Source organism: Strix aluco, chromosome 4, assembly GCF_031877795.1.
Source record: "Strix aluco isolate bStrAlu1 chromosome 4, bStrAlu1.hap1, whole genome shotgun sequence".
In the NCBI taxonomy this organism is placed as follows: domain Eukaryota; kingdom Metazoa; phylum Chordata; class Aves; order Strigiformes; family Strigidae; genus Strix; species Strix aluco.
In genome coordinates this window covers 50,941,162-50,964,367 of record NC_133934.1, presented here as the reverse complement: position 1 = coordinate 50,964,367, position 23,206 = coordinate 50,941,162, and the positions used below count along the sequence as shown (strand labels likewise).

The following is a 23,206-nucleotide window of genomic DNA, read 5'->3' as shown; positions in this document are numbered from 1 at the left end:
AAGCATGCGCAGTGCGGGGCTCCCCTGAAGCCCCGCCCCAGTAGCCGTCAGGGCCAATGGGCGGCGAGGGAGCGGCGCGCGGCGGGAGGGCCTTTTGCTTCGAGGGACAGCACTGCAGCTTCCCGCGCTTCGGGGAGGGGGCAGAGCTAGCGCCGGGGGCGCTTCACGCGCGCAGCACGCAGCGTGCGTCACGTGGCCGGAGCGGCCGAGGGCGCCTGCGCGCTCCTTTCCCGGAAGCGGCTCCCGGCCGCGCCAGTTCCGCTTCTGGGCGCGCGCCCCTCCGCCTGTGCGGCTCGTGGGACGGGCGGCGTCATGGCCGGCATCAAAGGTGCGGGGGGTGGGGGGGAGCGGTTTCCCTGGCAACGGTGGCGCGGGACGGCCCCCCCTCGCTCCCGCCGGTGGGCCCTACGGTGGCTGGGGTGGGGAGGGCGGCCCCGGCGCCTCTGCGGGTGGGGTCGCGCCCCTTTGGGAGGCCCGGCGCGCCGTGCGGCAGCGGGGCGGCCCTCGCAGGGAGGGGCGGTGAGGGGCCGTGCGGCCCTCCTCGGGCGGGAGGGGCCGGCAGCCGCCGCGGGAGCCGGCCAGCCCCGCTCTGCCGGGCGTCCGGGGCTGCCCTGAGCCGCCTTCCGCGGCTGGGCTCCTGGGAAGCTGCCATCCTGGAGGGGCGGGGGGAGCTCTGCCTCGGCAGGGATAGAGCAGCGCGGCTGGCCCCGCCCTGGGCCCTCGCTGTGGCAGAACCTTGGTCGCGTTTATTTGAAGGTTGTGTCGGCGTTTCACACTGTACTGACCTTTTCCTCTGTTGTCGGTTTGTGTTCTCGTTGTAGCCTTGATCAGCCTGTCCTTTGGGGGAGCAGTCGGACTAATGTTCTTGATGCTTGGATGTGCCCTCCCCCAATACAAGTAATGTGCGCTCTCTTCTTATTCTTCATTTCTTTTTTGGGTGTCTTTAACTTCAGAATAGTTTGACTTTCATAATGATCGACTGAGAAGTCCTCTGTGTGTAGGAGGGCTTTTGGGGCTTTTTTTTCTTTGCTTCAAAAGACTGGGGCAGAAAGCAAAGATCATCCAGGAGTTAATTCACCATAGGAGTGATGGCAACAAAAGTTAAATTATTAGGCCTGGCTGCAAACTGTTAAAAATGCACTGTCATAACATGTGTCCAGCGTTGTCCCTCTTTGGCTGATAAGCAGATAGCACCTTCCGAAGTAGACCGCAAGTATGTATATCAGGGAGGCGTTTGCATTTTCCCTGGCTACTTAGTGGTAATTGGGCTGTTGGTGACTGACAGGTGGTCCCTTGGCTGTGTACCACGTTTGGTAATGTAGTGTCTGGAATAATTGCAGCTGCTATTTGTGCTTTCAGTCTATTGAGACCTATTTCTTAGTTTCCAGAAGATATGAAGCAGTAGACCAAAATTTCAGAAAGTTAGGCTTATGGCTTTGACCCTTTGCAAGTGAATGCTAACTTTACAGAAAATCTTTTGAATTTACTTATTTAATGTTAAATAAATATCAAATATCCTGTTGATAGTCCTGTTAATGGTTGTGAGTTGCAGTTCTCTACATATATGACTAGCTTTCTTATGCCAGCTTTCTTTTGTTATAAAACCAGGACTGGTGACACAAACCCTTAGGAAGGAGATCATTGTGCAGTCACCCTTCAAACAATGTAATAAAGTTTTACTGAAACAATGTGTAGCTGCATTGGTGTGTCTGAGAAATCTAGTCTGGTGAGCTGCAAGCAATAACAGAAGATGTTGCCAAATATGATGGTGTAATTCTTGTAGGTTTTTGTTGGTTGCATTCAGATTTTAAAAAAAGTCTTGGTGCCCCATAGTGGCTGACTGTTGGCTGAGAACAATACTCTGTTCCATGTATGTGCCCTGAAAGCTTATGGGCAAAATGACGTGAGGGCTCTACAGAGGTATCTCTGCAATTCTTAAGTAAAGCTGACAGATTAAATTTGAGAGTTAAGCTCATCTTGTGAGGTGGTGTTAGATTTAGGCTTGCTTAGTGAAATCTTGCTTTATGAATATCCTGTTAGTGAGCTCTCTGCTGCTGCTGTTGAGGTCAGCTGAAGCCGCTCACAAACATGGTCTGTTGGATTAATGTCAGCTTTCTCTGGGCTTGTGTCTGCTTTCCTGAATGTGGATGCTGGATGGGGAAGATGCCTTGCATTGATTTTTAGGAAGAACAAGAAGTAAATCAAGTTAACTTTTAACTTTTCTTCTCCTTTCTTTTTCAGCCAGTACTGGCCACTGTTTGTTCTGTTTTTTTACATCCTTTCTCCTATCCCATACTGCATAGCAAGAAGATTGGTAGATGACACAGATGCTACAAGTAATGCCTGCAAGGAGCTAGCAATATTTCTTACAACAGGCATTGTTGTCTCAGCGTTCGGGCTACCGATAGTGTTTGCAAGAGCAGAACTGGTTAGTAATATTTCCATCTATGATTTTTTTTTTGCTAGAAAACTCTGTTCTTTACGGTTTTTTTTACCAAAGGTAAAGCTCTCATGCGCTAAGCAACTCTTACACATATGTACTTAAGATGCTTGCAGTGGAAACAGAGTAAGAGTTCTTTTGGCAAGAAAAACTAATACTAGAAACAGAAGCATGGCAGAATGTTGTGATTTCCAGTTGCTTCACGTGGTCGTGGAATAAACGCTAACATCCTATATGCAATGCAGAGAAAATAAGATAGAAAATAGTGTGAAAACTTAACAGGAAGTAACCAAATATAAAAGTGTATAGAATATTTTGAAGGCAATTTGTGGAGTAGTTGGCCTAAAGAAGCATGAGTAAACAATGTGTTTTTGTACTCACTGTAAGTGATATGTGGTGTTACTTTTTTAAACTTCCAAGTTGTCATTTCATCTTTCCCAGTATACGGCTTTTCACTAAAATCCTTTAAAATATGACCTTGTTTGTCTGAATTTCAGAGCATGCTACTAAGTCAAAAAACACGGAGTGTGATTTCCTAAAATCTCTTTAGGCAAGAACATTTCAGATAGTCGGTTTGAATGCCTCACACCCTTTGACTAATCCACTTACTCTCCTTGGAAAACATTCACCTCCTTTTTTGTTACTGGGATGTCTGCTGGCATTTTGAAGACCTGCATCCTTAAATGGCAGTTTAAAAATGTCTTATAGCATGGTTAGCAAGTATAGCTGGGCTGCAGATGTGTTTGATGCTGTTGCCTAGCCTAACTTTGCTATTTTTGGATGTTGCAGCAGAACAGCTGTGCCTGCTAGCCAGCGCTTTGAACTTAGAAGAAACTTGCAGTGCTGCTTGGCTAACTGTGAATTGGTCGAGTCATTCTTCTTGGCGTACCCACAACTAATGAGATACCACCTTCTTGCATCACGGACCTGTTGCTGAACTTTGTCTAGAATGTGACATTAAGATGTTACCTTTTGTCTTGTCAGTATTCAGTTCAAAACATGTCTAACGGAGTTCCCCTTGTTCACAGATTTACTGGGGCGCCTGTGCACTTGTTCTTACGGGGAATACAGTCATCTTTGCCACGATCCTAGGATTTTTCTTGGTCTTTGGCAGCAATGACGACTTCAGCTGGCAGCAGTGGTGAAAGGAAGATACGAGAACTATCACAGGCATCTCGTCATGCAGTGGCCATCCATACAAATGAGAGAATGGGCAATAAAGAGAAGTAGCGTAGCAAGCCTCTTGAGTATTCTAGATGCTCCTTTTCACCTTGTTCATTCTGAGTGTACTACTGTTGCTGACAGGGTTTCTACATTTTTATGAAGTGGAGGGATGATTGATTTCATTTTTACCTATGGTATGTTTTTAGGTGCTCTCTTGGTTTAAAATTGTCATCCTTCTGTCCGGTGTTTATGTGAAGCTTTAAATCTGGAACAAGAACATTTAAACATGGTTTCAAATAAGATTTAAAGTTGGTTGTTTTTTTTGTTTTAAGTTAAGCATTAATACTGTGTTTCAAAATCACCTTTTTTAGGTAGTGATTAAATTATATCCAAGCTGAATGGAGGTACGAGATTGTGCCCCACTATTGTCAATAACCAGATCAATAGGTTGTTGCTATATTTTAGCAGAGGCAGGATGGGGTGGGGAGTAACAGCTGCAGATTTTTCTTCTGCCCATACCTCAAACTGGGTGATGAATGTTGAAAGCCTTCATTTCAGGAGAAGGCTGAGGAGCAGGTAGAGTTATTTGGGAAAAGTCCTAAATTTTAACACCGCTAGCACTTTTACCTGCCTTGTTATCAATTCTTGTGTGGATGTGACATTCAAATACTCTGTAAATGTATTGATGCTATGACATACAAAACTAAAGTGTATTGTAGGGGAAGGGAAAATGATGTTTAAATTCCATTTTTTAAAAAAGTATCTTTTGAACTCTTTCTATTTATAAGTATTGTATGGTTTTGAACTTTTATGTCAACTTTTTACCACAAAGATGGTAAAATGTTCATTTATGGAACTACTGGTCTGTGTTAATTTGAAGCATATACAAAGCTATTTCCTCCTTCCCCTTTTTAATTTATTTTATACATAGTATATATATATAATAAAACAGCTTTTCAAATGTAGATTAAAACTTTGTGTTAAACTTGGCTAAGAATGATTTTTATTTTTTTTTTTCCCCTTCACACAATGCAGTTGAGGCATGACTTTTATGGAAGTCACTGGCTGAACTGATTTCACTGACTGTTTTTAAGTTCTTATGCACTATCAGTTAAGAAGATTTAATGTTATGTCTGTAACTGTAGCTTGTGTTCTGTAAGAATGCACATGTAGCTTCAAATATTTAAGACAAGTTTTCTGCATACCTCTCAATTGTCTGGATTTTTCATTTAAAGAAACCTGCCATTAGACATTCCATCATGAGATAGTTGATGCGTGCCAGTTAGCCAGGTTTGATTGTACCACATGCAGTGATAAACTTGACCAAACATACTTCTAAACTATATTTTTGTTCAATTATTTTTAAAAAAAGGCTAGGAAAATTATTGTGCGTAATTAAAAGCTGATGATTGCTTAGGTTTTGTTTAACAGTGGAGAAGTATGAAAAGGCACAGAATTGCAGGTCTTAGCTGTAGTATTTGTGTGCAGATATAAACAAACTATAAAGCTTGAATATTTGAAGTCTGATAGTAATGTAGTTACTTACACGGTACGCTCAAGGAACTGATACCAGCAGGTAGGGGCAGCAGGGGTGTAGCTACCTACATGTGCTGCCTTCTTAATGTCATCCTGCGTATAAAATAAGAGCTCAATTTTGTCCGTGCTGGTAGAGGAAGAAATAGGTGCCAAGACCCTAGTGCAGAAGCCAGTCTATAGCAGATGGTCTTTCAGCAGTAAGCGTGTGCTTCACCAGACTGCCTGTGATGGTGAAGTTCGGAGGTGTGTAGGGGCTGTGGAATCACTCCTTTCCTCACCTTTTTCAATGATACTTCTGCATCCCTGCCCCTAGCATGACAGGTGCTTCAGAAAATCTTCCAAACCAGTGACTAGATTTGCAGTCCTTTGCGGTTGCAAAGGAGGAATGCTTAGGGCTTGTACAAATCTCCTGAATCTGTTACCAACTCCCTTTTTGTGGTCAGGAACTGTGTTTTCTTTTTCATTCCAGTGCTGCTAAGCCTACTTCTCCATGTGATGCTATTCTCTGGATCACTGGCCATAGAGCTGACTCTGTATGTATTGGCGGTGCATTTTTTGTATGCTAATTGCATTGCAGCATTACCTTTGTTTGCTTGTACACTGAGTACGTGCAGTATTGGTCTGATGTATGAGCTAGACACTTGAGAGGTATGATCCTTCCATATAATATGCACTGAGCGTTATCCTTCTAGAGGGAAAAACTTCGAATGATAAAAATTTTAAATAGCAATCTTGAGTTCTGTATGTTTAATCAAAAATACTCTAATAAAAGAGTATTTTGTTTAAAGTATTGGTTTTTTTCTTCTTTAATGTGGTTGTCATTCCTGTTGAAGAGATGTCACCAGATTACTCAATAGTCTTTCAGAGTATTTGTGTCATTCACCTTGGACAACCCTAAAAAGAGGTGACTATAAAAAGAGGCTCGATTGTACTTGCACTGAGCTGGCTTTGTTGGTTTTATGTTGCATCTGCAGTTGATCTTCAGCTTGTGTTTGAAGTCCGAATTCTGATATGTTGATATGATACAAAGTGATAGCCACCTTCACCCACTGATGTATTCATAACTATAATTTTTATTTAAAAAACCCAGGCTTTGTAATATTTGTAATCACTCATGACATTTCTGAAATGTGAAAACTGATGACTGATGGCAGTCTTTTAGCAGAAGAAAGTAATAGGAATTGGTGGAAAATCCTTTTTTTGGGTAGGGGGGCAATTGCCCCCTTCCCTCTCCCCACACACGCTCACTTCAGTGCCATCTCTTTATTTTGGTTTTTTTTTTTTTTTTTTAGTTTAATCTGAAAGGGGGGGCAAAAAAGTTGTTTAAAATATTAACAAAGGAAAAAAAAGTTCTTCAGTTAAAACATTGGAAGAGAAGTGGAGCTGAGCGATTTGGCAGTAACCAAGATGCTACAGCTGCAGACAATGTGTTCATGAGATCAGACTGAACTCGCAATGTTGTGTGTAATGAAGAAGTATCATAGTGCATCAGCTCAGCAGGTGAATCCCCAGGCCTACTGTCAGGTGCTTTTGAGGGAGAAGGCCGGATGGTGGTGTGAAGGGTCAGGGCATGGGGGGAGGCTGCGGGCAGGGATGATGGTGGTGTGAGGGGTCGGGGTGTGGGGGGAGGCTGTCTTACCGTAAAAGCTGGCAGAGGAACTCTCTAAGACTTGTTTTGGCGTTTTAGAAAGCAGGCATTCTTCACTGCAGTGCTGGATGCATGGGGGATCATTCCACCTAACATGCATGCACTAAAACAAAAGTTCATCCTTTATATACCTTGAAGACATGAATATTCATACATTTTCCAAGAAGTCACCACCTTTCTGCCTATTATATTTACATAATGTTTTGTTGCAAAATTACACTATGATGCACAGGGGTCTCAGGTGGTCATTGGTGGTCGTTTGGGGAATTAGGTCCCTACTCCTTTTTCCCTTTTACAGTCACAAGTCTTTTGATGACAATTTTTTCTCCTTGGATGTTTCCCAACTCTGTTGTCCCACCAACATGGGTTTTTTTATCTGCCTTGTTTGAGCATTTCTGCCAGGATGTATCTGTTCTCAAGGTTAGGATATTTTCTCTGTACATTTTAATCACTCAGGCCTTGTTAAACATTGTTTGGTAAACTAATTTAATATTTAAGGTATAATGGATCACTAATTGTTAGAGGCCTCAACTTGCAGGCGCCAGCTAGCAGACATCAGCTGCGGGCAGGGCCGATGGCGGTGTGAGGGGGCCGCACCGTCGGAAGAGCGGGAGGCCCGGCGGAGGGCGGAGCCCTCCGGCCCTTCGCGACGTGGCTGCCGGCGCGCGCGGCCCTTCCGCTTCCGGGGCAGCCTCCGGCCCCGCCCCCGATGTGTTTCTCCTCCCGGTTCCAAGATGGCGGCGGCAGCAGCGGCGGCGGGCGGCGCGGGGGCCGCGGCGGCGCTGTGGAGCGAGGTGAACCGCTGCGGCCAGAACGGGGACTTCGCCCGCGCGCTCAAGTCCGTTAACAAAAGTGAGTGAGTGAGCGCCCGCCCGCACGCACGACGTGCCGGCCCCCGCCGCCATGTCGGTACCGGGCCCCGCTGCGGGGCCGCACGCCGCCGGGAGAAGGCTGCGTGCGGGCCGGGCGCGGGGCCGCTCCCGGCGTCCTTGTCCCCTCCGCCTCGTATCCTTCCCAGCCGGCGTCGCTCACCGTGATCTCTGCCCGGGGGGGCTTGGCCTTGTGCGGGGGCACGGCTGCGGCGGGGAAGGGGCGGTTTCCGCCCGTCGGCTTCGTGCTGGGCTGCGGGAGCAGGGCTGCGGGACAGGGCGCCCGGCGGCGCTCCGGCACGCCTCTGGAGGCTCTGCTGTGTGAGGGGAGAGGGAAGAGCGGGTGGGGGAGCCGAGCGGGGCAGCCGCCTAGGCCCCCGCTTCCGCAGCGGGACCATCGGCTGCTTCTGTTGCATCATGTAGCCCTTGCTGTGGGCCAGGCCTTCAGAGGTAGTCGTGGGTTTTCCTTCAGTTTTGATCGTGGGAGGAAGGAGGGTTTTTCCCCCTGGGAGTTGGAGGAGTGTTGTTGTGCATATGGACTAAATGACTTGTGAGTAATAACTTGCTTGAGAGTGAGAGTCCACATTGAGATGTGTTGTTTTGATAGATTGGCATCCAAAATCGGATTGCGGCATAAGGCTAAAAGTTCTCTTTGCTGTTTGTAGGGAGCAAGGACTCATCTCCTGTCCTGGCAGATCAGAGAGTTGGTATCACACGAAAAAATCAAATACCAAACCCAATTTCTCTCTCCTGCTTCTCCTTCGCTGCCTTCCACTGGCAGAAAGTATTGGTATATAAAGTGGCTACCTGTCTAGAGCCATACTGTTCTCTGTATCAGGTGCTTTTCTTCCTGTATGTGTTTTACGTGGCACTCAGGTTTTGGCACTGTGTTCTCTGCCTGGAAGTGAAATGCCAGTGAAAGGTTTGTACAGGTGTGTACAGCTCCTTTGGTACAGCTCTGTTCCAGGCATGTTAGCACAGCGGTCACTTCAGGTAGGTTCAGTATTTATACTGGATTCATCTATGCTGGGATTTGCTTCATCATCTGAATGATGCCAGGACCCTTTTAAATTGCCATGCCAGGACCCTTTTAAATTGATGAGACTGCTCTCTGTGATGGGTTTTTGGAACTGCAACAGCATATGGCTTTTACAAAGTCTTAATGTATCTAATAAAGAGTTAGATTGTTGTGGTGAAACTGTTTTCTCCCTCAGTACTGCAGATCAGCAAAGATGATGTGACTGCACTTCAGTGTAAAGTAGTGTGTCTTATCCAGAACGGGAGCTTCAAGGAAGCCCTCGGCGTAATCAACACCCACACTAAAGTGTTAACCAGGTGAGTTGTGTCTTGCTGTACTCTAAGAAATATGAAACCGCAAGTCCCTCAGAAGGTGCTGCAGCTTCAGTGGAGGGGACTAATAGGCAGCAAAATAAAAAGCAGGTGCTCAGAGCCATTAGGATTGGGCTTCTCAGTGAAATACCGTTTTATTCTGGGTGTGAGAGGTGGTCTGGGTGAGCTTGAGATAAGTTTAACATCTTGCTGTTACTGTTGAAGGGATTGTCCCTAATCTAGTTTTCAGCCACCTCAGGAGCTGATTCTCCTTGTTGACGTGGCTGAGCACCATAGCTGGTATAAGGGAAGAAGACAGATCTCATGGGGAGTGAAGAGAGGAGGGAGGAGCCCTTGCCAGTGGCAGCGAGAAGTTAGCTTTGCTTGGCTGCCTCATCGTACTGCTCCTCGGGGTCCTTTTCTTTGCCAGCCTGAAGGTACTGCTTCAGCTTTTGGGGTGGTAGAAGCCCTTTGTGCATGTTCACGAAATCAGGACCTTGGAGACAACTTGTGTTTGAGAACAAGTCAAGCTTCCTAGTTGTGTCACTAAGCAGACTCTAATTTTCTTCCTAATAAAGATGCTCTTTGTGCAACAGCTAGGATGAAAATTGCTACCCGTGAACTGCTTGGCAGCAAAATTTTTGTATTTCAAATACTGCTCTTGTTAAGGAGCTTTCCCAAAAAGTGTGTTGTAGTATCAGTGCAATGAAACATACCCTCGTTTATGTTCACATCTGAATAAAACATAATTAGCTTATTCACAACTTTGTTCTTTCCTGGGATGGAAGGGGTTTTTTAGCTTGGTTTTTCAGTACATGGTGAGGAGGAGGAATAATTTTTCTGAATTCAACAGGCTTCAGAGTTCTGCCTATAATTTCTTTATCTTGGCTCTACTGTGTGTCTGTTCCTGTATCCTTCAGAGCAGGGAGAGTGGTGGTTCTTGCTCTGTCTTAAAGTTGCCCTGTCCTGCACTGAGGCCCACTGCTTTGCTTTAATTCTTAATGCCATTCATTTGTTTTTAGCCTCCCTTAATACTCAGCTGGACTGAGATAATTTCAAATAGGCAAAGAAATAGCTGGTGACAAGTTGCACCAATGATGAACTAAGGGAATCACTGATTAATTTTCCTTTGGGTTAAATGGAGGGTAGGTGGAATACAGCATTCATGGCGTAGGTGGAACATAGCATTCAAGGCTCTGCTTGTTTGACAATGCTTCCCTGCTGGCTTGAGCTTGGTTTGAAGCCAGTTTTATGTTAACATCAGCAAACCCTTTTGCTGCAGTTCGGCTGCACTGATATTTCAAAATAGGTTAATGTTACCGTTGGCTTAGTATCAGACTATAAGAGGGACTGTGTTTTATACCATTTCCTTTCCTCTCTGTATGAGTCGATTGGTTTTGAAAGTTTGCAGTAACAACCTTTTGCTATAATATGCATTCTCTTTAAGGAGGAGACACATAATAAAGTTTGGTATTGTTTTACCTTTAAGCATTTGATTCATATAATCAGTAGGAGGTGGGGGGGACGATGGATTTGAAATGCCATGTGTCTGGAAACACCAGAAAAAAGGAACTTCTTTTAGGTGAAGTTTTGATATTCCTTCTCTGTTGAACACAGAGTAGGTTTAAGATATTTTCAGTGCTCAACAGATATATAATTCAGTAATCTGGGATCATGTGCTCACCTCTGGTGTTTGGCTCTTTGGGAATGTAGCAGTCTGTGACTAATTAGGGCTGCTTAAACAAGTGTGTTTGGGTGGGTGAATGCTGTTGAATGAAGACTACAGTGCATTCTCTCAGCCTTTGTCTTGTCCTTGCAGTGACATTATTGCCTTTGAGAAGGCCTACTGTGAATACAGGTTGAATCGTATTGAAAATGCTCTCAAAACCATTCAGAGTGCCAGTCAGCAGACAGACAAACTGAAGGAGCTTTATGGACAAGTGGTAATTAGAAGCTTTTCTTCCTGGTGGGAGTTTCATATACTGGATGTCTTGTTCCTCCTCTAATGTGGGGCAAGTATGGCGATGTAATTTCCTTCTCTGTGTTGAAGGTAAGGAGAGGTATAGTTCCCAACTGCTCCAATTTATGTGGAGCTTCAGTCACCTGTTACTGGAGTCAGAGTTTTCATCTTATTGCCACTGAACCAAAGCAATACATTTGTGGCTCCCTCTCCCTTCCTGGGTCTGGCCTGATAATAGCCGTCTGGCTGAGGGCTTGGAGGATGGAAGAGAGCTGATGAGATTTATTTGTGTTTGAGCCATCTGCTTGCATTAGATACCTGTCCAGGAATGGTTTCTCAGGCGTTAGAAGTGAAGCAGAGAAGAAGTTGCATTTCTTCTCTGGTTTCTCCCTGGTTGAGCAGAACAGTTTTGTGAAGAATCGGCTGTCTTCTCTCAGCTGCGTGAAAGACCATCATTTAATCTCTCATAGAGAGGTGATTTAATCTGGAAAAATGCTGTTTGAGGACAAAACTGTGTCAACTGCTGCTTTTAAAGAAGCTGTTTTCGGAGTAAGAACTGTGCTATTTGTGTGCAGGTATCTGGTGTCATTGTTTGAGTCCTTGCAAATGTAGTCTATAGAGATTGCCCTTAAAAGTAGGTGCAAACCTACCTTTAGGTTAGTAATGTTCAGCTTAAAACATGTAATGCTCTGCTGCTGCCAGTCCATGGGGAGGGAGGAAGGAGGCTGTAGTTACTAGCATACACAGGGAAATACTATTCTGAAGGCTAATCCCTTTCCCTTCTCAGTTGTACAGGTTGGAGCGTTACGACGATTGTCTGGCTGCATACAGGGATCTCATCCGCAACTCCCAGGATGAATATGAGGAAGAGAGAAAAACCAACCTCTCTGCTGTTGTGGCAGCACAAAGCACATGGGAGAAGGTGATGCCAGTAAGTAAGTGTGCGTGCATGTGTGTAAGAGTGAGAGCCAAGGCGTAGAGGATATGAAATCATAGATATTTAACAGGATAGAAATGTGTTTGTGTATCTTAATGACTTCTGAGCATATTGAAGATCACCTAGTGGTTTTATGGAGGAATAAATGCTGTTATTGTTCATGAGTTAACCTTCATCTTTGATCTCTAGGAGACTTGTATTAGTAGATGTCACAGCAGAGCAGGAAGTGCATCTCTCTGAGCCTCCATTACCCACAACACCTGTGGTGACTAGCACTTTCCTGTCTCATTACCCTCTTGCCCAGGGTAAAGTTAACTGCCTGGATCACCCAGCCATGCTTGGGAATATTTTTGTTAATGAGCAGTGCAGATCGTAATGTTCTCATGTTTTCAGAAATCTTTGTCCTTGGTGGTGTGCACAGCATGCTCAGTTTCTGTTCAGCACTGTGGATCCACTTCTTAGTCCTCTAGAGTAGCAGTTCTTACCTACCTTCTTTCAGCAGCCTAAATAGTCTCCAAGATGAGGCTGGAGTTTTGCTGCTGCCCTGTCAGTTGCCTCTGACTTTGTTGTGTAGTGTGAGGTCAGATCCTTTGCACTGTGACTTATTTGCGAGGTGTGTGCCCTTTTAAAATTGCCTCTAAATTTATTTTCCAAGGAATAGTTTGAATGTGTGTGAAAAAAAAAAAAAAAGAAGTTTGTATCTGTTGCCTGTCAAATCTGTATAGATCAGTTGGTGTTTATGCAGTGTTACATTTGTTTTTCATGCTAGGAGGATTTGGGCCTTCGAGAAGCTACCTACGAACTGTGTTATAACAGTGCGTGTGCATTGATTGGGCAAGGAAAGTTGAATGAAGCAATGAAAAAACTACAGAAAGCAGAAGGTAAAAACATGGTGAGGTGAGAAGGAAGCTTTGTGTGATGGAAGTAGTTACTCTATAGACATGTTTAATGAGAGGGAAAGAGGTTTTGAAAATTTAAAACCAGACAACAGCAGGATTTGTTGGTGGTTCCCGACAGAGCTGTTGTTTTTGTAGAAGCATTCCTCTGCAGCTCTTTTCCAGGGCTATGTGGCATATAGCATGTCCTGGCCCCCTGATTGTTGTTCAATGCCTTTGAGCAGTTTTTTGAAGTAGGAAGTAGGCATGAGTGTAATCTCTTCTCATAAGCATGAGATGTTTGATCTATTCTGCCTCCTGGTTTTGTTAGTATATGTATATATATAAACATATACTATAAAAAATTAGAAATAGTTCATGATCTGAATTAGGTATGAAATTAGTATAAACCAATAAATGAGCTTTTTTTGCGAAGAGGATGTTTTCCTATGGGGTGGAAGGGGAATTTTTTGTGTGTTTTATTAAAAAAAAAAAAAAGAGGGTGAGTGGGTGTGGTGGGTTGGCCCTGGTTGGATGCCAGGTGCCCACCAAAGCTGCTCTATCACTCCCCTCTTCACTTGGACGGGGAAGAAAATATAACAAAAGGCTTGTGGGTCAAGATAAGGATAGGGAGAGATCATTCACCAATTATCTTCATGGGCAAAACAGGCTCAACTTGGGAAAATTAATTTATTGCCAATCCAATAAGAGTAGGATAATGAGAAATAAAACAAATCTTAAAACACCTTCTCCCTACCCCTCCCTTCTTCCCGGGCTCAACTTCACTCCTGATTTCTCTGCCTTCTCCCTGCCAGTGGCGCAGGAGGATGGGGAATGGGGGTTGCAGTCAGTTCATCAGACGTTGCCTCTGCTGCTCCTTCCTCCTCAGGGGAAGGACTCCTCACGCTCTTCCCCTGCTCCAGTGTGGTGTCTCTCCCACAGGAGAGAGCCCTCCATAAACTTTTCCAATGTGGGTCCTTCCCATGGGCTGCAGTTTGTCACAAACTGCTCCAGTGTGGGTCCCTTCCATGGGGTGCAGTCCTTCAGGAACAGACTGCTCCAGTGTGGGTCCCCCACGGGGTCACAAGTCCTGCCAGCAAACCTGCTCCAGCGTGGGCTCCACTCTCCACAGGGCCACAGCTCCTGCCAGGAGCCTGCCCCAGCGCAGGTTTTCCATGGGGTCACAGCCTCTTTTGGGCATCCACCTGCTCTGGTGTGGGGTTCCTTACAGGCTGCTGGTGGGCATCTGCTCCACCATGGACCTCCACGGGCTGCAGGGGCACAGGCTGCCTCACCATGGTCTGCACCACGGGCTGCAGGGGAATCTCTGCTCCAGCACCTGGAGCACCTCCTCCCCCTCCTTCTTCACTGCCCTTGGTGTCTGCAGAGTTGTTCCTCTCACATATTCTCATCTCCAGCCGCAATTGCTGTTGCACAGTTGGTTTTTTACCTTCTTAAATATGTTACCACAGAGGCGCTGTCACCATTGCTGATGGGTTTGGCCTTGGACAGCGGCAGGTCTGTCTTGGAGCCAGCTGGCATTGGCTGCATTGGACATAGGGGAAGCTTCTGGCAGCTTCTTACATAAGCCACCCCTGTAGCCCCACTGCCCTGCTACCAAAACCTTGCCATGCAAACCTAATGCAGGGGAGAGAATTAGGAAGAATTAGTTTCTTTCTGATGTAATTGCTCTTGGAGATAAATAGGTCAGTTCTGTCCTGATTTTGATGATAGAATAGCAGCTCTCCAATACAACTGATTTATTAAGCATCTGTAATTTGAGCTATGACAGTAGTCCTTTGGAGAGCAAAACAAGTGATGTTCTGGTGAGGTATATGAGAAAGCTAAGTGGTTAGCATGTGTACTTGAAAACTGATGGAGTTGCTGCCCCATAAAGGGTGGTGTAATCTGAATATTTCAGGCTGCAGCACTTAAAATAACTCACAGGATGGTGAGCAGTTGCAGCCGAGTGATCCCTATGGAAAAGATCAGGAGCTAGGTTTAAGGAGATTTGCTCAGGAGAGAAAATATGTGTGATTCTGCTCTCAGAAAGTGTCTGTGGGTGGGCCAGTATCTCCTGTGCCTTTGATATTTCTTCTACGTCATTTAGTCTTCTCCCTCATGCTCAGTCCCATCCATCATCACCTTGTAGTCTGATGTACCCTTGTAATGCTGCAGAAGTTTCAGGGATACATGAAAAAAGTATATGTTCCCCTGTGCTTCTAGGCTATTTTTTTCCCCCTGAAGCCTTCTAAATTGTGTTCTTTAATTTGTTTTTCCTTCTAGAGCTCTGCCGCCAGTCGCTGTCAGAAGACTCTGTAAGTTCTTGATGTTGTTCTGGAAAGTGTTTGCTTTGCACCAGTGTGAACGAGGGTGCAGTCATAAAGTGTACTGCAGATAGCTGGAGGATAGGCAGAGCTGCTGTGCAGTATTACCCAGCAAGACTTGCCACTGCTGCTGGTACCCGCGTCTGAGGCGGGGGCAGCAATCTTGGTTGTTGCAGAAGGGAAGCTAATGCTGCAGGCTGCTTGCTGCTGTGCTCCTTGCACAGTTGCCTATGCTGGTGCAGGCAGGATGGATACAGATTGTCTGAAACCTCCCTGTGGCCCACTCATGCTATGGATGAACACGCTGAGTGAGTGTTGGGAAACATAGGAAATTTGTAATCATTGTCGTTGGTTCACACAGAAGGGCAGATTCAATGCACAAGTTATGGGTATCTTCAGATACTTGCAAGAGCAGGTGAAGCTTGCTTTTCTCCTGGTTTAACACAGATGTGCTTGTATTTGTGCTGTGGCTACAACCTTCACCTGTAGTAACTGGGGTACTTTGCTGCTAATGCTGCCCAAGAGAGCATTTGCCAGCAAAATGTTGAAGCCAGGGGAAGAGAGGTGAGATGGCAGCTTTTTTTCTTTTTGCCTTGATTTTCCTTCAGGATGTGACAGAGGAAGACATTGAGGCTGAACTGGCCATTATTCATGGTCAGATGGCTTATATCATGCAACTGCAAGGTCGTACAGAGGATGCTCTACAGCTCTACAATCAAATAATCAAGTTGAAGTAAGGGCTTTTCTAAAACAAATGGTAAGTCTTCTATCTGTAGAGACCACTGTTTAATAATAATGTGCTTTCTGCTTCTCTGCAGGCCAACAGATGTAGGACTGCTTGCTGTCATTGCAAATAACATCATCACAATTAACAAGGTATAGAATTACCTCACTGCTTTTAATGCAGCCTTCCTGATGGTTACTCAGCTTGTTTCTCTGCTTCTGTGGAGAGAAGGGGGATAATGAGTAAAGACTTTTCCCTAAACAGAAGTTAAATCGCAGACCCAGAGACTTTTTCTTCAAGGAATGTTGTGAAATCTTCTCATGATGTGTGATTCCTCCAGGACCAAAATGTCTTTGACTCGAAGAAAAAGGTGAAGCTGACCAATGCAGAAGGTGTTGAGCATAAACTCTCCAAGAAACAGCTCCAGGCAATTGAATTCAACAAAGCTTTGCTGGCAATGTACACTAACCAGGTAGGGGAAACTGATCTGCAGTAAGTAGCTAGCAATTTAATATTCTCCATGGGAGTTTTACTAGGCAAAAATTGATACGCATTTGTTCTGTGTCTGAAGATAACAACCATTTGGTTTAGGCACATAAGTGAGGAGGAAAAAAACAATCATCCCTAAAAGAACAGCCAGCCAGTTGTGTAGTGACTTGAGTGTTAATGTAGGAAGGATGGTGTGGAGATGACTAGAAGACAGAAGAGGTGTGTGGGGTTCTTAGATGCATCTGAAGTACTACTAAGAGGATTTGTTCTTGGTTCTGCATACCTATTTCAGGGAAGCCTTCACTAGCATCTCTTCTTAGATACAACTGGTATGTTAGTCCTGCATTGGAAGCTTGCAGAGGTTGAGAAAAGTGTATTCTCTCTTCCCGCTCCTCAGGCAGATCAGTGCCGCAAGCTGTCAGCGAGCCTGCAGTCGCAGAGCCCTGAGCATCTGCTCCCTGTGCTTATCCAGGCAGCTCAACTGTGTCGCGAGAAGCAGCATGCAAAGGCCGTAGGGCTCTTGCAGGTAGGTTAAGAGAAAGTACTCCTTTGGCCAAGCTCCATTTAAACTTGTGCTTTGTGTTCTCATATGCTGTTTCCTTTAGTTTGTTTTATCATGTTTAAATTTCCAGAGGTATTGTGCTTATTTTGGTTTGGTTTAATGCTGCTGTAGAAAGTATTTATGCCTGACTGAATGATGCTGCTTTTAAGGGAAATCGTTCCCTTTCACCTCTGATTTTTATGCTTAGGAAACTGTAGTAGACTTCTTCTAGGGTAAGCAGTGGGCTCTGCTGCTCTGCTTGCAAGCAGTTTGCAACAGCCTCCTTTTGGGAGGGAGTGAGTGCCCTGAGATGGAAATCTGAGAGGACAATGGGCCGCTGGCACAGTTTGGGGCCCTCCTCTGCTATGTGCTGAAGCCTGCCTGTGCTGGAAAGCTTCCTTTGGCTCTTGCCAGCTTGCTGTGACTGAGCATGAGAGATGATTCACCACAGCAGCAGCCTGGCGCCCACACACATGTTGAATTGTTCTTTCCTCTGACTTTCAGGACTTTGCAGACCAGCACCCTGCCAATGCAGCTGAGATCAAGCTGACGATGGCCCAGCTGAAAATTGCTCAAGGTATCCAGTGTCCTCCTTTGTTGGGAAGTGTCTGCACATGATAATTGTACAAGGGGTGAGAAAAACAGGCTGTAGGGCAATCTTTGCTGCAGTCACTGTTGTGACAGGGGTGCAGAGCAGAGATGCTTGCAGTCAGGTATTCTATATATGTGTCTGTGGCAGGATAACGCTCGTAGCTTAATGTCTGGATGTCTAGGCTCCACAGATGCCTGGCATAGATGCCCACAGTATTTGTGAATGATAGGGCTGAATCTGTTCTGGGGCAGGAGGGTTTTGGGAGTGAGGCAGGGCTCCCTGATGCTACCGTTCCCGTATGCAGTCAGGCAGTGCAGAGTTGCTCCTGGAAGAGAAGACCCTGCTCGCAAAAACTTGCTCCTGAGCCCTTGGCAGGATATGGCAAGGGCAGAAAGGTCCTTTGTGTAGAGGCCTGTCCTTTATTCCTGGAAACAGGGAGGTATTCCAAGAAGGGGATCATTATCTCCCCATTGTTTACCTTTGGCTGTAAGTTCACAGGAAGGGTAAAGTGTTATTGTGACACTCAGAGCATGTTCCTTCCTGTCTCTCTTCTAGGCAGTGTCACCAAAGCCTGCATGATCCTGAGGAGCATAGAAGAACTGCAGCACAAGCCTGGTATGGTAAGCAAAACTCAGTCTGAACTGTGAGGTTTTTCCCTTGTAGCACAGCTTTGTACTGCCCGCTCCCTGTTGCCTCTTCTCTGTGGTTTTCACTTGACCTGAGTGTCTGCAGGGAATCTGAGTCCATCTTCCTTGTCTTGGACAAAGGTGGGATTATAACTTGCATCAGGTGCCCTGAACTTAGCCACAGAAGTACTCTGCCCGTCAGCAGAGATGCTCTCTGCCTATGTTCACACACTCTTGTAATCCCTCAGACCTGCATGTTGCCTGGATTTACTTGCATAACATGACTGGAGCAGCTGCTTCCCTGGTACGTACTGTTGGGAAGTTTTTGAAGCAGCTTTAGGACAACAGGCATTAGGGAGACAGTGCCATATGTTCTATCCTGCAGCATCACCCTGTTCTGCACACATGTCTACATCTGGTATTCAGAAAAGCTTGATGACTTTGAAACTGCTCAGGTGTACAGCATAAGGATCTTGAGCAGCAGCTGACAGTTGCAGGACTGTTCCAGTTGCAAGTGCGAATGATCAAAGTAATTTATGGGGCAGTCAGCAATATCTGCTCTTGCCCTGTGTGTCACCTCTAGTTGTGACTGGGGTGTAAACAAACAGGTGGTGTCTGTATCATCTCTTCAGTGCTGATTTCTTTTTTCATGGCTCTTGGGATAAAGAATGGGGGAAGAAAAAGGGTTTCTAATGATACTGTGTCCAGTGGCAAGCAAAGAAGGTTCTTCCTGTGAATGCAGTTGAGCTTGTACTGTAGGAGAAAGATTGGTGGGGACATTTCTTTGGGAGGGACCTGGGTAGGAAGGTCAAGCCTGGGTATCCTGCCTGTTACCACAGCTGGTTTTCAGGGGCAGAGCAGAAAGCTCACATTGAGTCTGATTTTGGGAAATCCTATCATCTAACTGCTGACTCTCTGGCTATAGACAGCTTATGTGAAGACTTGCTATAAGCTGCTCTTGAATGTTTGCAGGTGTCTGCGTTGGTGACAATGTACAGTCATGAAGAGGACATTGACAGTGCAATTGAGGTCTTCACACAGGCTATCCAGTGGTATCAGCAATTCCAGGCAAGTCGGACCAGAGGAGCTAATGTGCAAGGCTTTGTCCCAGTCTTTATAGCTAGTCCTGTTCAGCTTTCCCATTGATGCATAGCCCCAGCAGCACACCCAGTTGGGGTTTTGGAGACCTGTGAGCTCCTGTTTTGTGAAGATTTGTTTTATCACTGTTTCATTACTTCAGATGTGTTGTGAAAAGGGAGCAGCAGCTCCTGTCAGATAAAAGTGGGGGTAAGGAGTGCCCAAATGTAGCAATCGGGCCTTCTCCCTGATTAGAAAACATTGTGGAGCAGCAAGCAGCCTTGTCTCATGCAATTCTGCCTCACACCCTGGAGTGCAAAGGTGGTCTACTTTTTGCATGACAGGGTGCCAACTCAGTTCTCCTTGGCCAGGTCTCAGGGGCATTAAAGCCAGCTAGAGCTGGGCTCCATGCTGTGATAGTTAGGAGCAAATTATGACTGCTTTGTCTTTCAGCCGAAGTCTCCTGTCCATCTGTCACTGATAAGGGAAGCTGCCAACTTCAAATTAAAGCATGGCAGGAAGAAGGAAGCAATCAGCGACTTGGAGGAGCTCTGGAAGTGAGTTGGGTGGTTGCTGAACCAGGGAGTCTCCATCCAGAGACCTTTGCAAGCTGTCTGGTGCCAGGCAGTGTCTGACAGTGTCGGTTGACTGGTAGCCCTCCCTTAGAATTGCTTTTGCCCAGGGGCTCCAATGCAAAGCCGTATTTTGGAAGGAGAGGGGATCATTTGTTTGATCTATAGCTGGTGTTCACTTGAAAACCTGTTTGATTTGTCCCAGTTGCCTCTTGTGTGCAGTGAAGGTTGCTTTGGGACTGAGATGCATCATTTTTTGTAGTGCTGCATAAACCATGGATGTCTACGTTTTAGTTTTTGTTATGTACCTGATGGGATTTTTTTGGGGGGACTGTTAACTTGCCTTTGCTACTGGGACCTGAGGGATTTTCGTCTTTTGTTGCCTGCTTCATGATACTGTGGAGATGTCTGCACCTCCTTTTGGCTGCACCAGTGGTGTTTGGTGATGTGCTCTGGAGGAGACAACAGACTGACGTGCCTGTCCCCACAGACAGCAGCTGTGCTGCAGCAGCAAGCACTGAATGGTGATACCAGTCTTTGGGATGAGTCTGTTCCTTGGTAACTTGGTCATTTTTTTTTTCTTTTTCTACAAAGGCAAAACCCAAAAGATGTGCATACCCTGGCACAGCTCATCTCTGCCTACTCCCTGGTGGACCCTGAAAAAGCTAAAGTGTATCCTTTTGATGGTGGCATCAGAGCAAAGAAAGAGGCATTTGAACATTGCTCCCTTGGATTTCAACTGTGTGTGGAATTCAGTCCCACTTTCACCTGAAGAAAGGCAAGGAACATCTCCAGAGCAGCTACATATCCAGGTCAAGTTGTCTGGAGCTACATTATTTCCCTAATTGGTTTGGTTATGGCTGGATCCCAGGACCTTTTTGTCTTTGGCCTTCTTCTCTGAGAATTGATAACTTAAGACGAGGTGGAACCAAAAATAGGAGCTCCTTCATCTTTTCTGCTGGAATCTTAAACCTGTGGTAGTAATGCAGGACTGTGCCCCATAAAATATGGCTAAGCTCTCACTGACCCAAAATACCATGTTCACATACTGCTTTTGCCACCCTGAGCAGCTTTCCAAGGAAGTTGCTGCTTCTGTCCCCATATCAAAGAAGGGAAAAATGAGGCAGATGGCGATGAAGCAGCTCATCCCAGCTTATGCAGGAAGCTGGTGAGAGAGCTGGAACTAGCCCTGTAGGCCTCTCGGGTGTCTACATTGCTAACAGGCCAAATTTGTTCAAGCTGAAGTTGTCCGTTGCTATCTAGACAAACCTGGGTGTTTATTTTTTTGCTTGCCAGTTTGCATCCCTGAACTCTTCCCTTGCAGTCTTAGCAAACACTTGCCTTCCTCGGATACCATGTCACTGAAGGTAGATGTTGATGCGCTGGAGAACTCCCATGGAGCAACCTATGTTCGGAAGAAAGCTGGGAAGCTCACTGGGGACAACCAGCAGAAGGAGCCAGGGTAAAGTGGGCTGCTGTAGCTCTGATGCAGTCATTCTTTGGGGTGGCACAAGAACTGGTGTGGTGGGGACATTGCTGTTGGAAGGCAGGATGGTGAAAAAGGAGCCTGTTTAACTGCAGGGAGCTTCAGGTAGCTGCAGACCAAGTTTTGAGAGAGATGGGAATGGTTTAGCTTCTTACAGAGCGAGTTTTTAATTGACTTGTGTGCTGTGTCCGTGCTGTGTCATAGTGTCTGTTTCCCTTCTTGCTTTTCAGACAAGGAGATGTGAAGAAGAAGAAGAAAAAAAAGAAGGGTAAGTTTCCTAGCTGTTGACACAGCACAGCTTCAGAGAGCTTGTCAGATTGTTTCTTCAAATAGCCAGCCTTCAGCTCTCCAGGAGCTGGAGCCTTTGCTGGGACTGGGTCCCTGTGAACCCAGATCTTCATGACAGCTTGTTTGGATGGGACATTTTTCAGCAGTAGTAACACCCTGATAAGATGATGTGGGTTTGCTGGACTCCATGCTTCCTGGCTACTGACATCCCATGTGTGTCCCTTGGTGATGCCTCTCTAGTGTGTTGACTCCAATCCCATTTCCTGGTGCTTGGATGTTCTGCAGGAAAGCTGCCTAAGAACTACGACCCCAAGGTGACTCCTGACCCTGAGCGGTGGCTTCCAATGCGAGAGCGTTCCTACTATCGTGGACGGAAGAAGGGCAAGAAGAAGGATCAGGTTGGCAAGGGGACTCAGGGTTCAACCACAACTGGCTCCTCTGAACTGTAAGTACCCATTTTGCAGGGCATGGTGTGGGGAATCACTCCTGGGCAGCTGGGAGGGCTGCGTTTGTGCTGCTTTTCTGTGGCTTTGTCACTGCAGCAACTGTGGGTGACACAAGTGAAACCGTACTTTGCTGCTTGAACCTTCAGCTGCTCTTCCCAAAGATCGCTATAGGTTGCTGAAAACCCAAATGATATGGTAGGCATGCTTGAAGGTGCCAAGGTGCAAATAAAATTCCCAGAGTTTTAATGTGCTTTTATTAGGTTTGAAGATGAGGTGAATTTTGCATGCTTTCCCTTGAGCTATTTGCTTTCAAGTCTTTGAGTGGCTGCAGAACCATTAGCCATGATTTGGGAAAACACTGTGCTTCCTTCTAAGTTGACACTATTTGAGCTGGAATCAGGGTTTACCATTGTGTGTGAGGCCTGACAGCAAGGTGGTGACTTACTAGCATCTGAGAGAAGGAAGTAGTTCTAAAATGATAGCAATGTAGTGAATTGCCAGTGCTGTCTGATAGTTTCTCTTTACACAGCTGTCTCAAAACAGAAGCATGAAAAGCCTTTTGTGGCACTGTTGGCTTGAGCAGTGTTTGCAAGGAGAGCTGACACAAAGATGCCTTTGTAGTTAAGGAGAGAGAAAGGATGTTGGGTTTGCACTGCCTAGGCCTGGGGGCCTGGAGGGCTTCTCATGTGTTGCATGAGCTGTCATATGTCTATTCAAAAGTTAGTCTTGCTTTCTTGGCTGATGACTTAGGCTATCTAGCGAACATCAGTTAGAAGGTGGTTGCTGCCCTTTGAGACATGTTCCCATCATCCATCAGCCCTTCTATGTATATTGAAGCTTATTTAAGATCCCCTTGCATGAGTGCCCTTCCATGCATAATGCTACCTAATGCTGTCTTGTGGAGCAGCTGCTATTTTTTGCTGTTGGCTTCCTGCAGAAGTGCCACATCTTGCAGGTGGTTGTGAACCCACATGGTACCTCTTTCTCTCATCTTCCCTGCAGGGATGCCAGTAGGACTGCCAGCAGCCCACCTACCTCCCCTCGGCCCGGCAGTGCTGCAGCTGTATCAGCCACAAGTAACGTCATCCCTCCCAGGCACCAAAAACCTGCTGGTGCCCCGGCCACCAAGAAGAAACAGCAACAGAAGAAGAAGAAAGGGGCTAAAGGAGGGTGGTAAAAAAGCAGGATGTGTAACCTCCCTGCCTCAGTTGGTGATGCTGGTTGCAGAATAAAGGTCAAAAGCAAGTGCTGGTGAAAGACTCTTGGCATCCGGATCTCTG

General features: G+C 46.0%; 2 protein-coding genes across 2 annotated transcripts; both read left to right on the top strand.

Annotated features, from left to right (window-relative positions):
* Positions 1-122: 122 nt before the first annotated feature.
* LEPROTL1 (leptin receptor overlapping transcript like 1) lies at positions 123-5,927 on the top strand. The gene is made up of 4 exons (XM_074823057.1): positions 123-328; positions 822-897; positions 2,242-2,428; positions 3,469-5,927. The coding sequence occupies exons 1-4, from the start codon at positions 313-315 to the stop codon at positions 3,583-3,585; spliced, it is 396 nt and encodes a 131-aa protein (XP_074679158.1). The 5' UTR covers positions 123-312; the 3' UTR covers positions 3,586-5,927.
* Positions 5,928-7,496: 1,569 nt separating this feature from the next.
* Positions 7,497-23,186, top strand: SRP72 (signal recognition particle 72). The gene is made up of 19 exons (XM_074823049.1): positions 7,497-7,640; positions 8,872-8,992; positions 10,806-10,929; positions 11,734-11,877; positions 12,653-12,764; positions 15,045-15,076; positions 15,694-15,818; positions 15,904-15,961; positions 16,150-16,281; positions 16,696-16,824; positions 17,344-17,416; positions 17,987-18,051; positions 19,030-19,125; positions 19,588-19,691; positions 20,301-20,378; positions 21,031-21,168; positions 21,423-21,460; positions 21,766-21,925; positions 22,929-23,186. Exons 1-19 carry the CDS (start codon positions 7,523-7,525, stop codon positions 23,101-23,103), a joined length of 2,022 nt encoding a protein of 673 aa, XP_074679150.1. The 5' UTR covers positions 7,497-7,522; the 3' UTR covers positions 23,104-23,186.
* Positions 23,187-23,206: the final 20 nt, after the last annotated feature.

What these genes read in the sequence shown, in the direction of transcription:
- SRP72 (XM_074823049.1), top strand. Translation starts at nt 7,523, where the DNA reads ATGGCGGCGGCAGCAGCGGCGGCGGGCGGCGCGGGGGCCGCGGCGGCG. An exon ending in TGCAGCACAAGCCTGGTATG is followed by an intron (nt 18,052 to 19,029) that starts GTAAGCAAAACT and finishes GAATGTTTGCAG; the next exon opens with GTGTCTGCGTTGGTGACAAT. An exon ending in GACTTGGAGGAGCTCTGGAA is followed by an intron (nt 19,692 to 20,300) that starts GTGAGTTGGGTG and finishes TTTTCTACAAAG; the next exon opens with GCAAAACCCAAAAGATGTGC.
- LEPROTL1 (XM_074823057.1), top strand. An exon ending in TGTGCCCTCCCCCAATACAA is followed by an intron (nt 898 to 2,241) that starts GTAATGTGCGCT and finishes TTTCTTTTTCAG; the next exon opens with CCAGTACTGGCCACTGTTTG. An exon ending in TGTTTGCAAGAGCAGAACTG is followed by an intron (nt 2,429 to 3,468) that starts GTTAGTAATATT and finishes CCTTGTTCACAG; the next exon opens with ATTTACTGGGGCGCCTGTGC.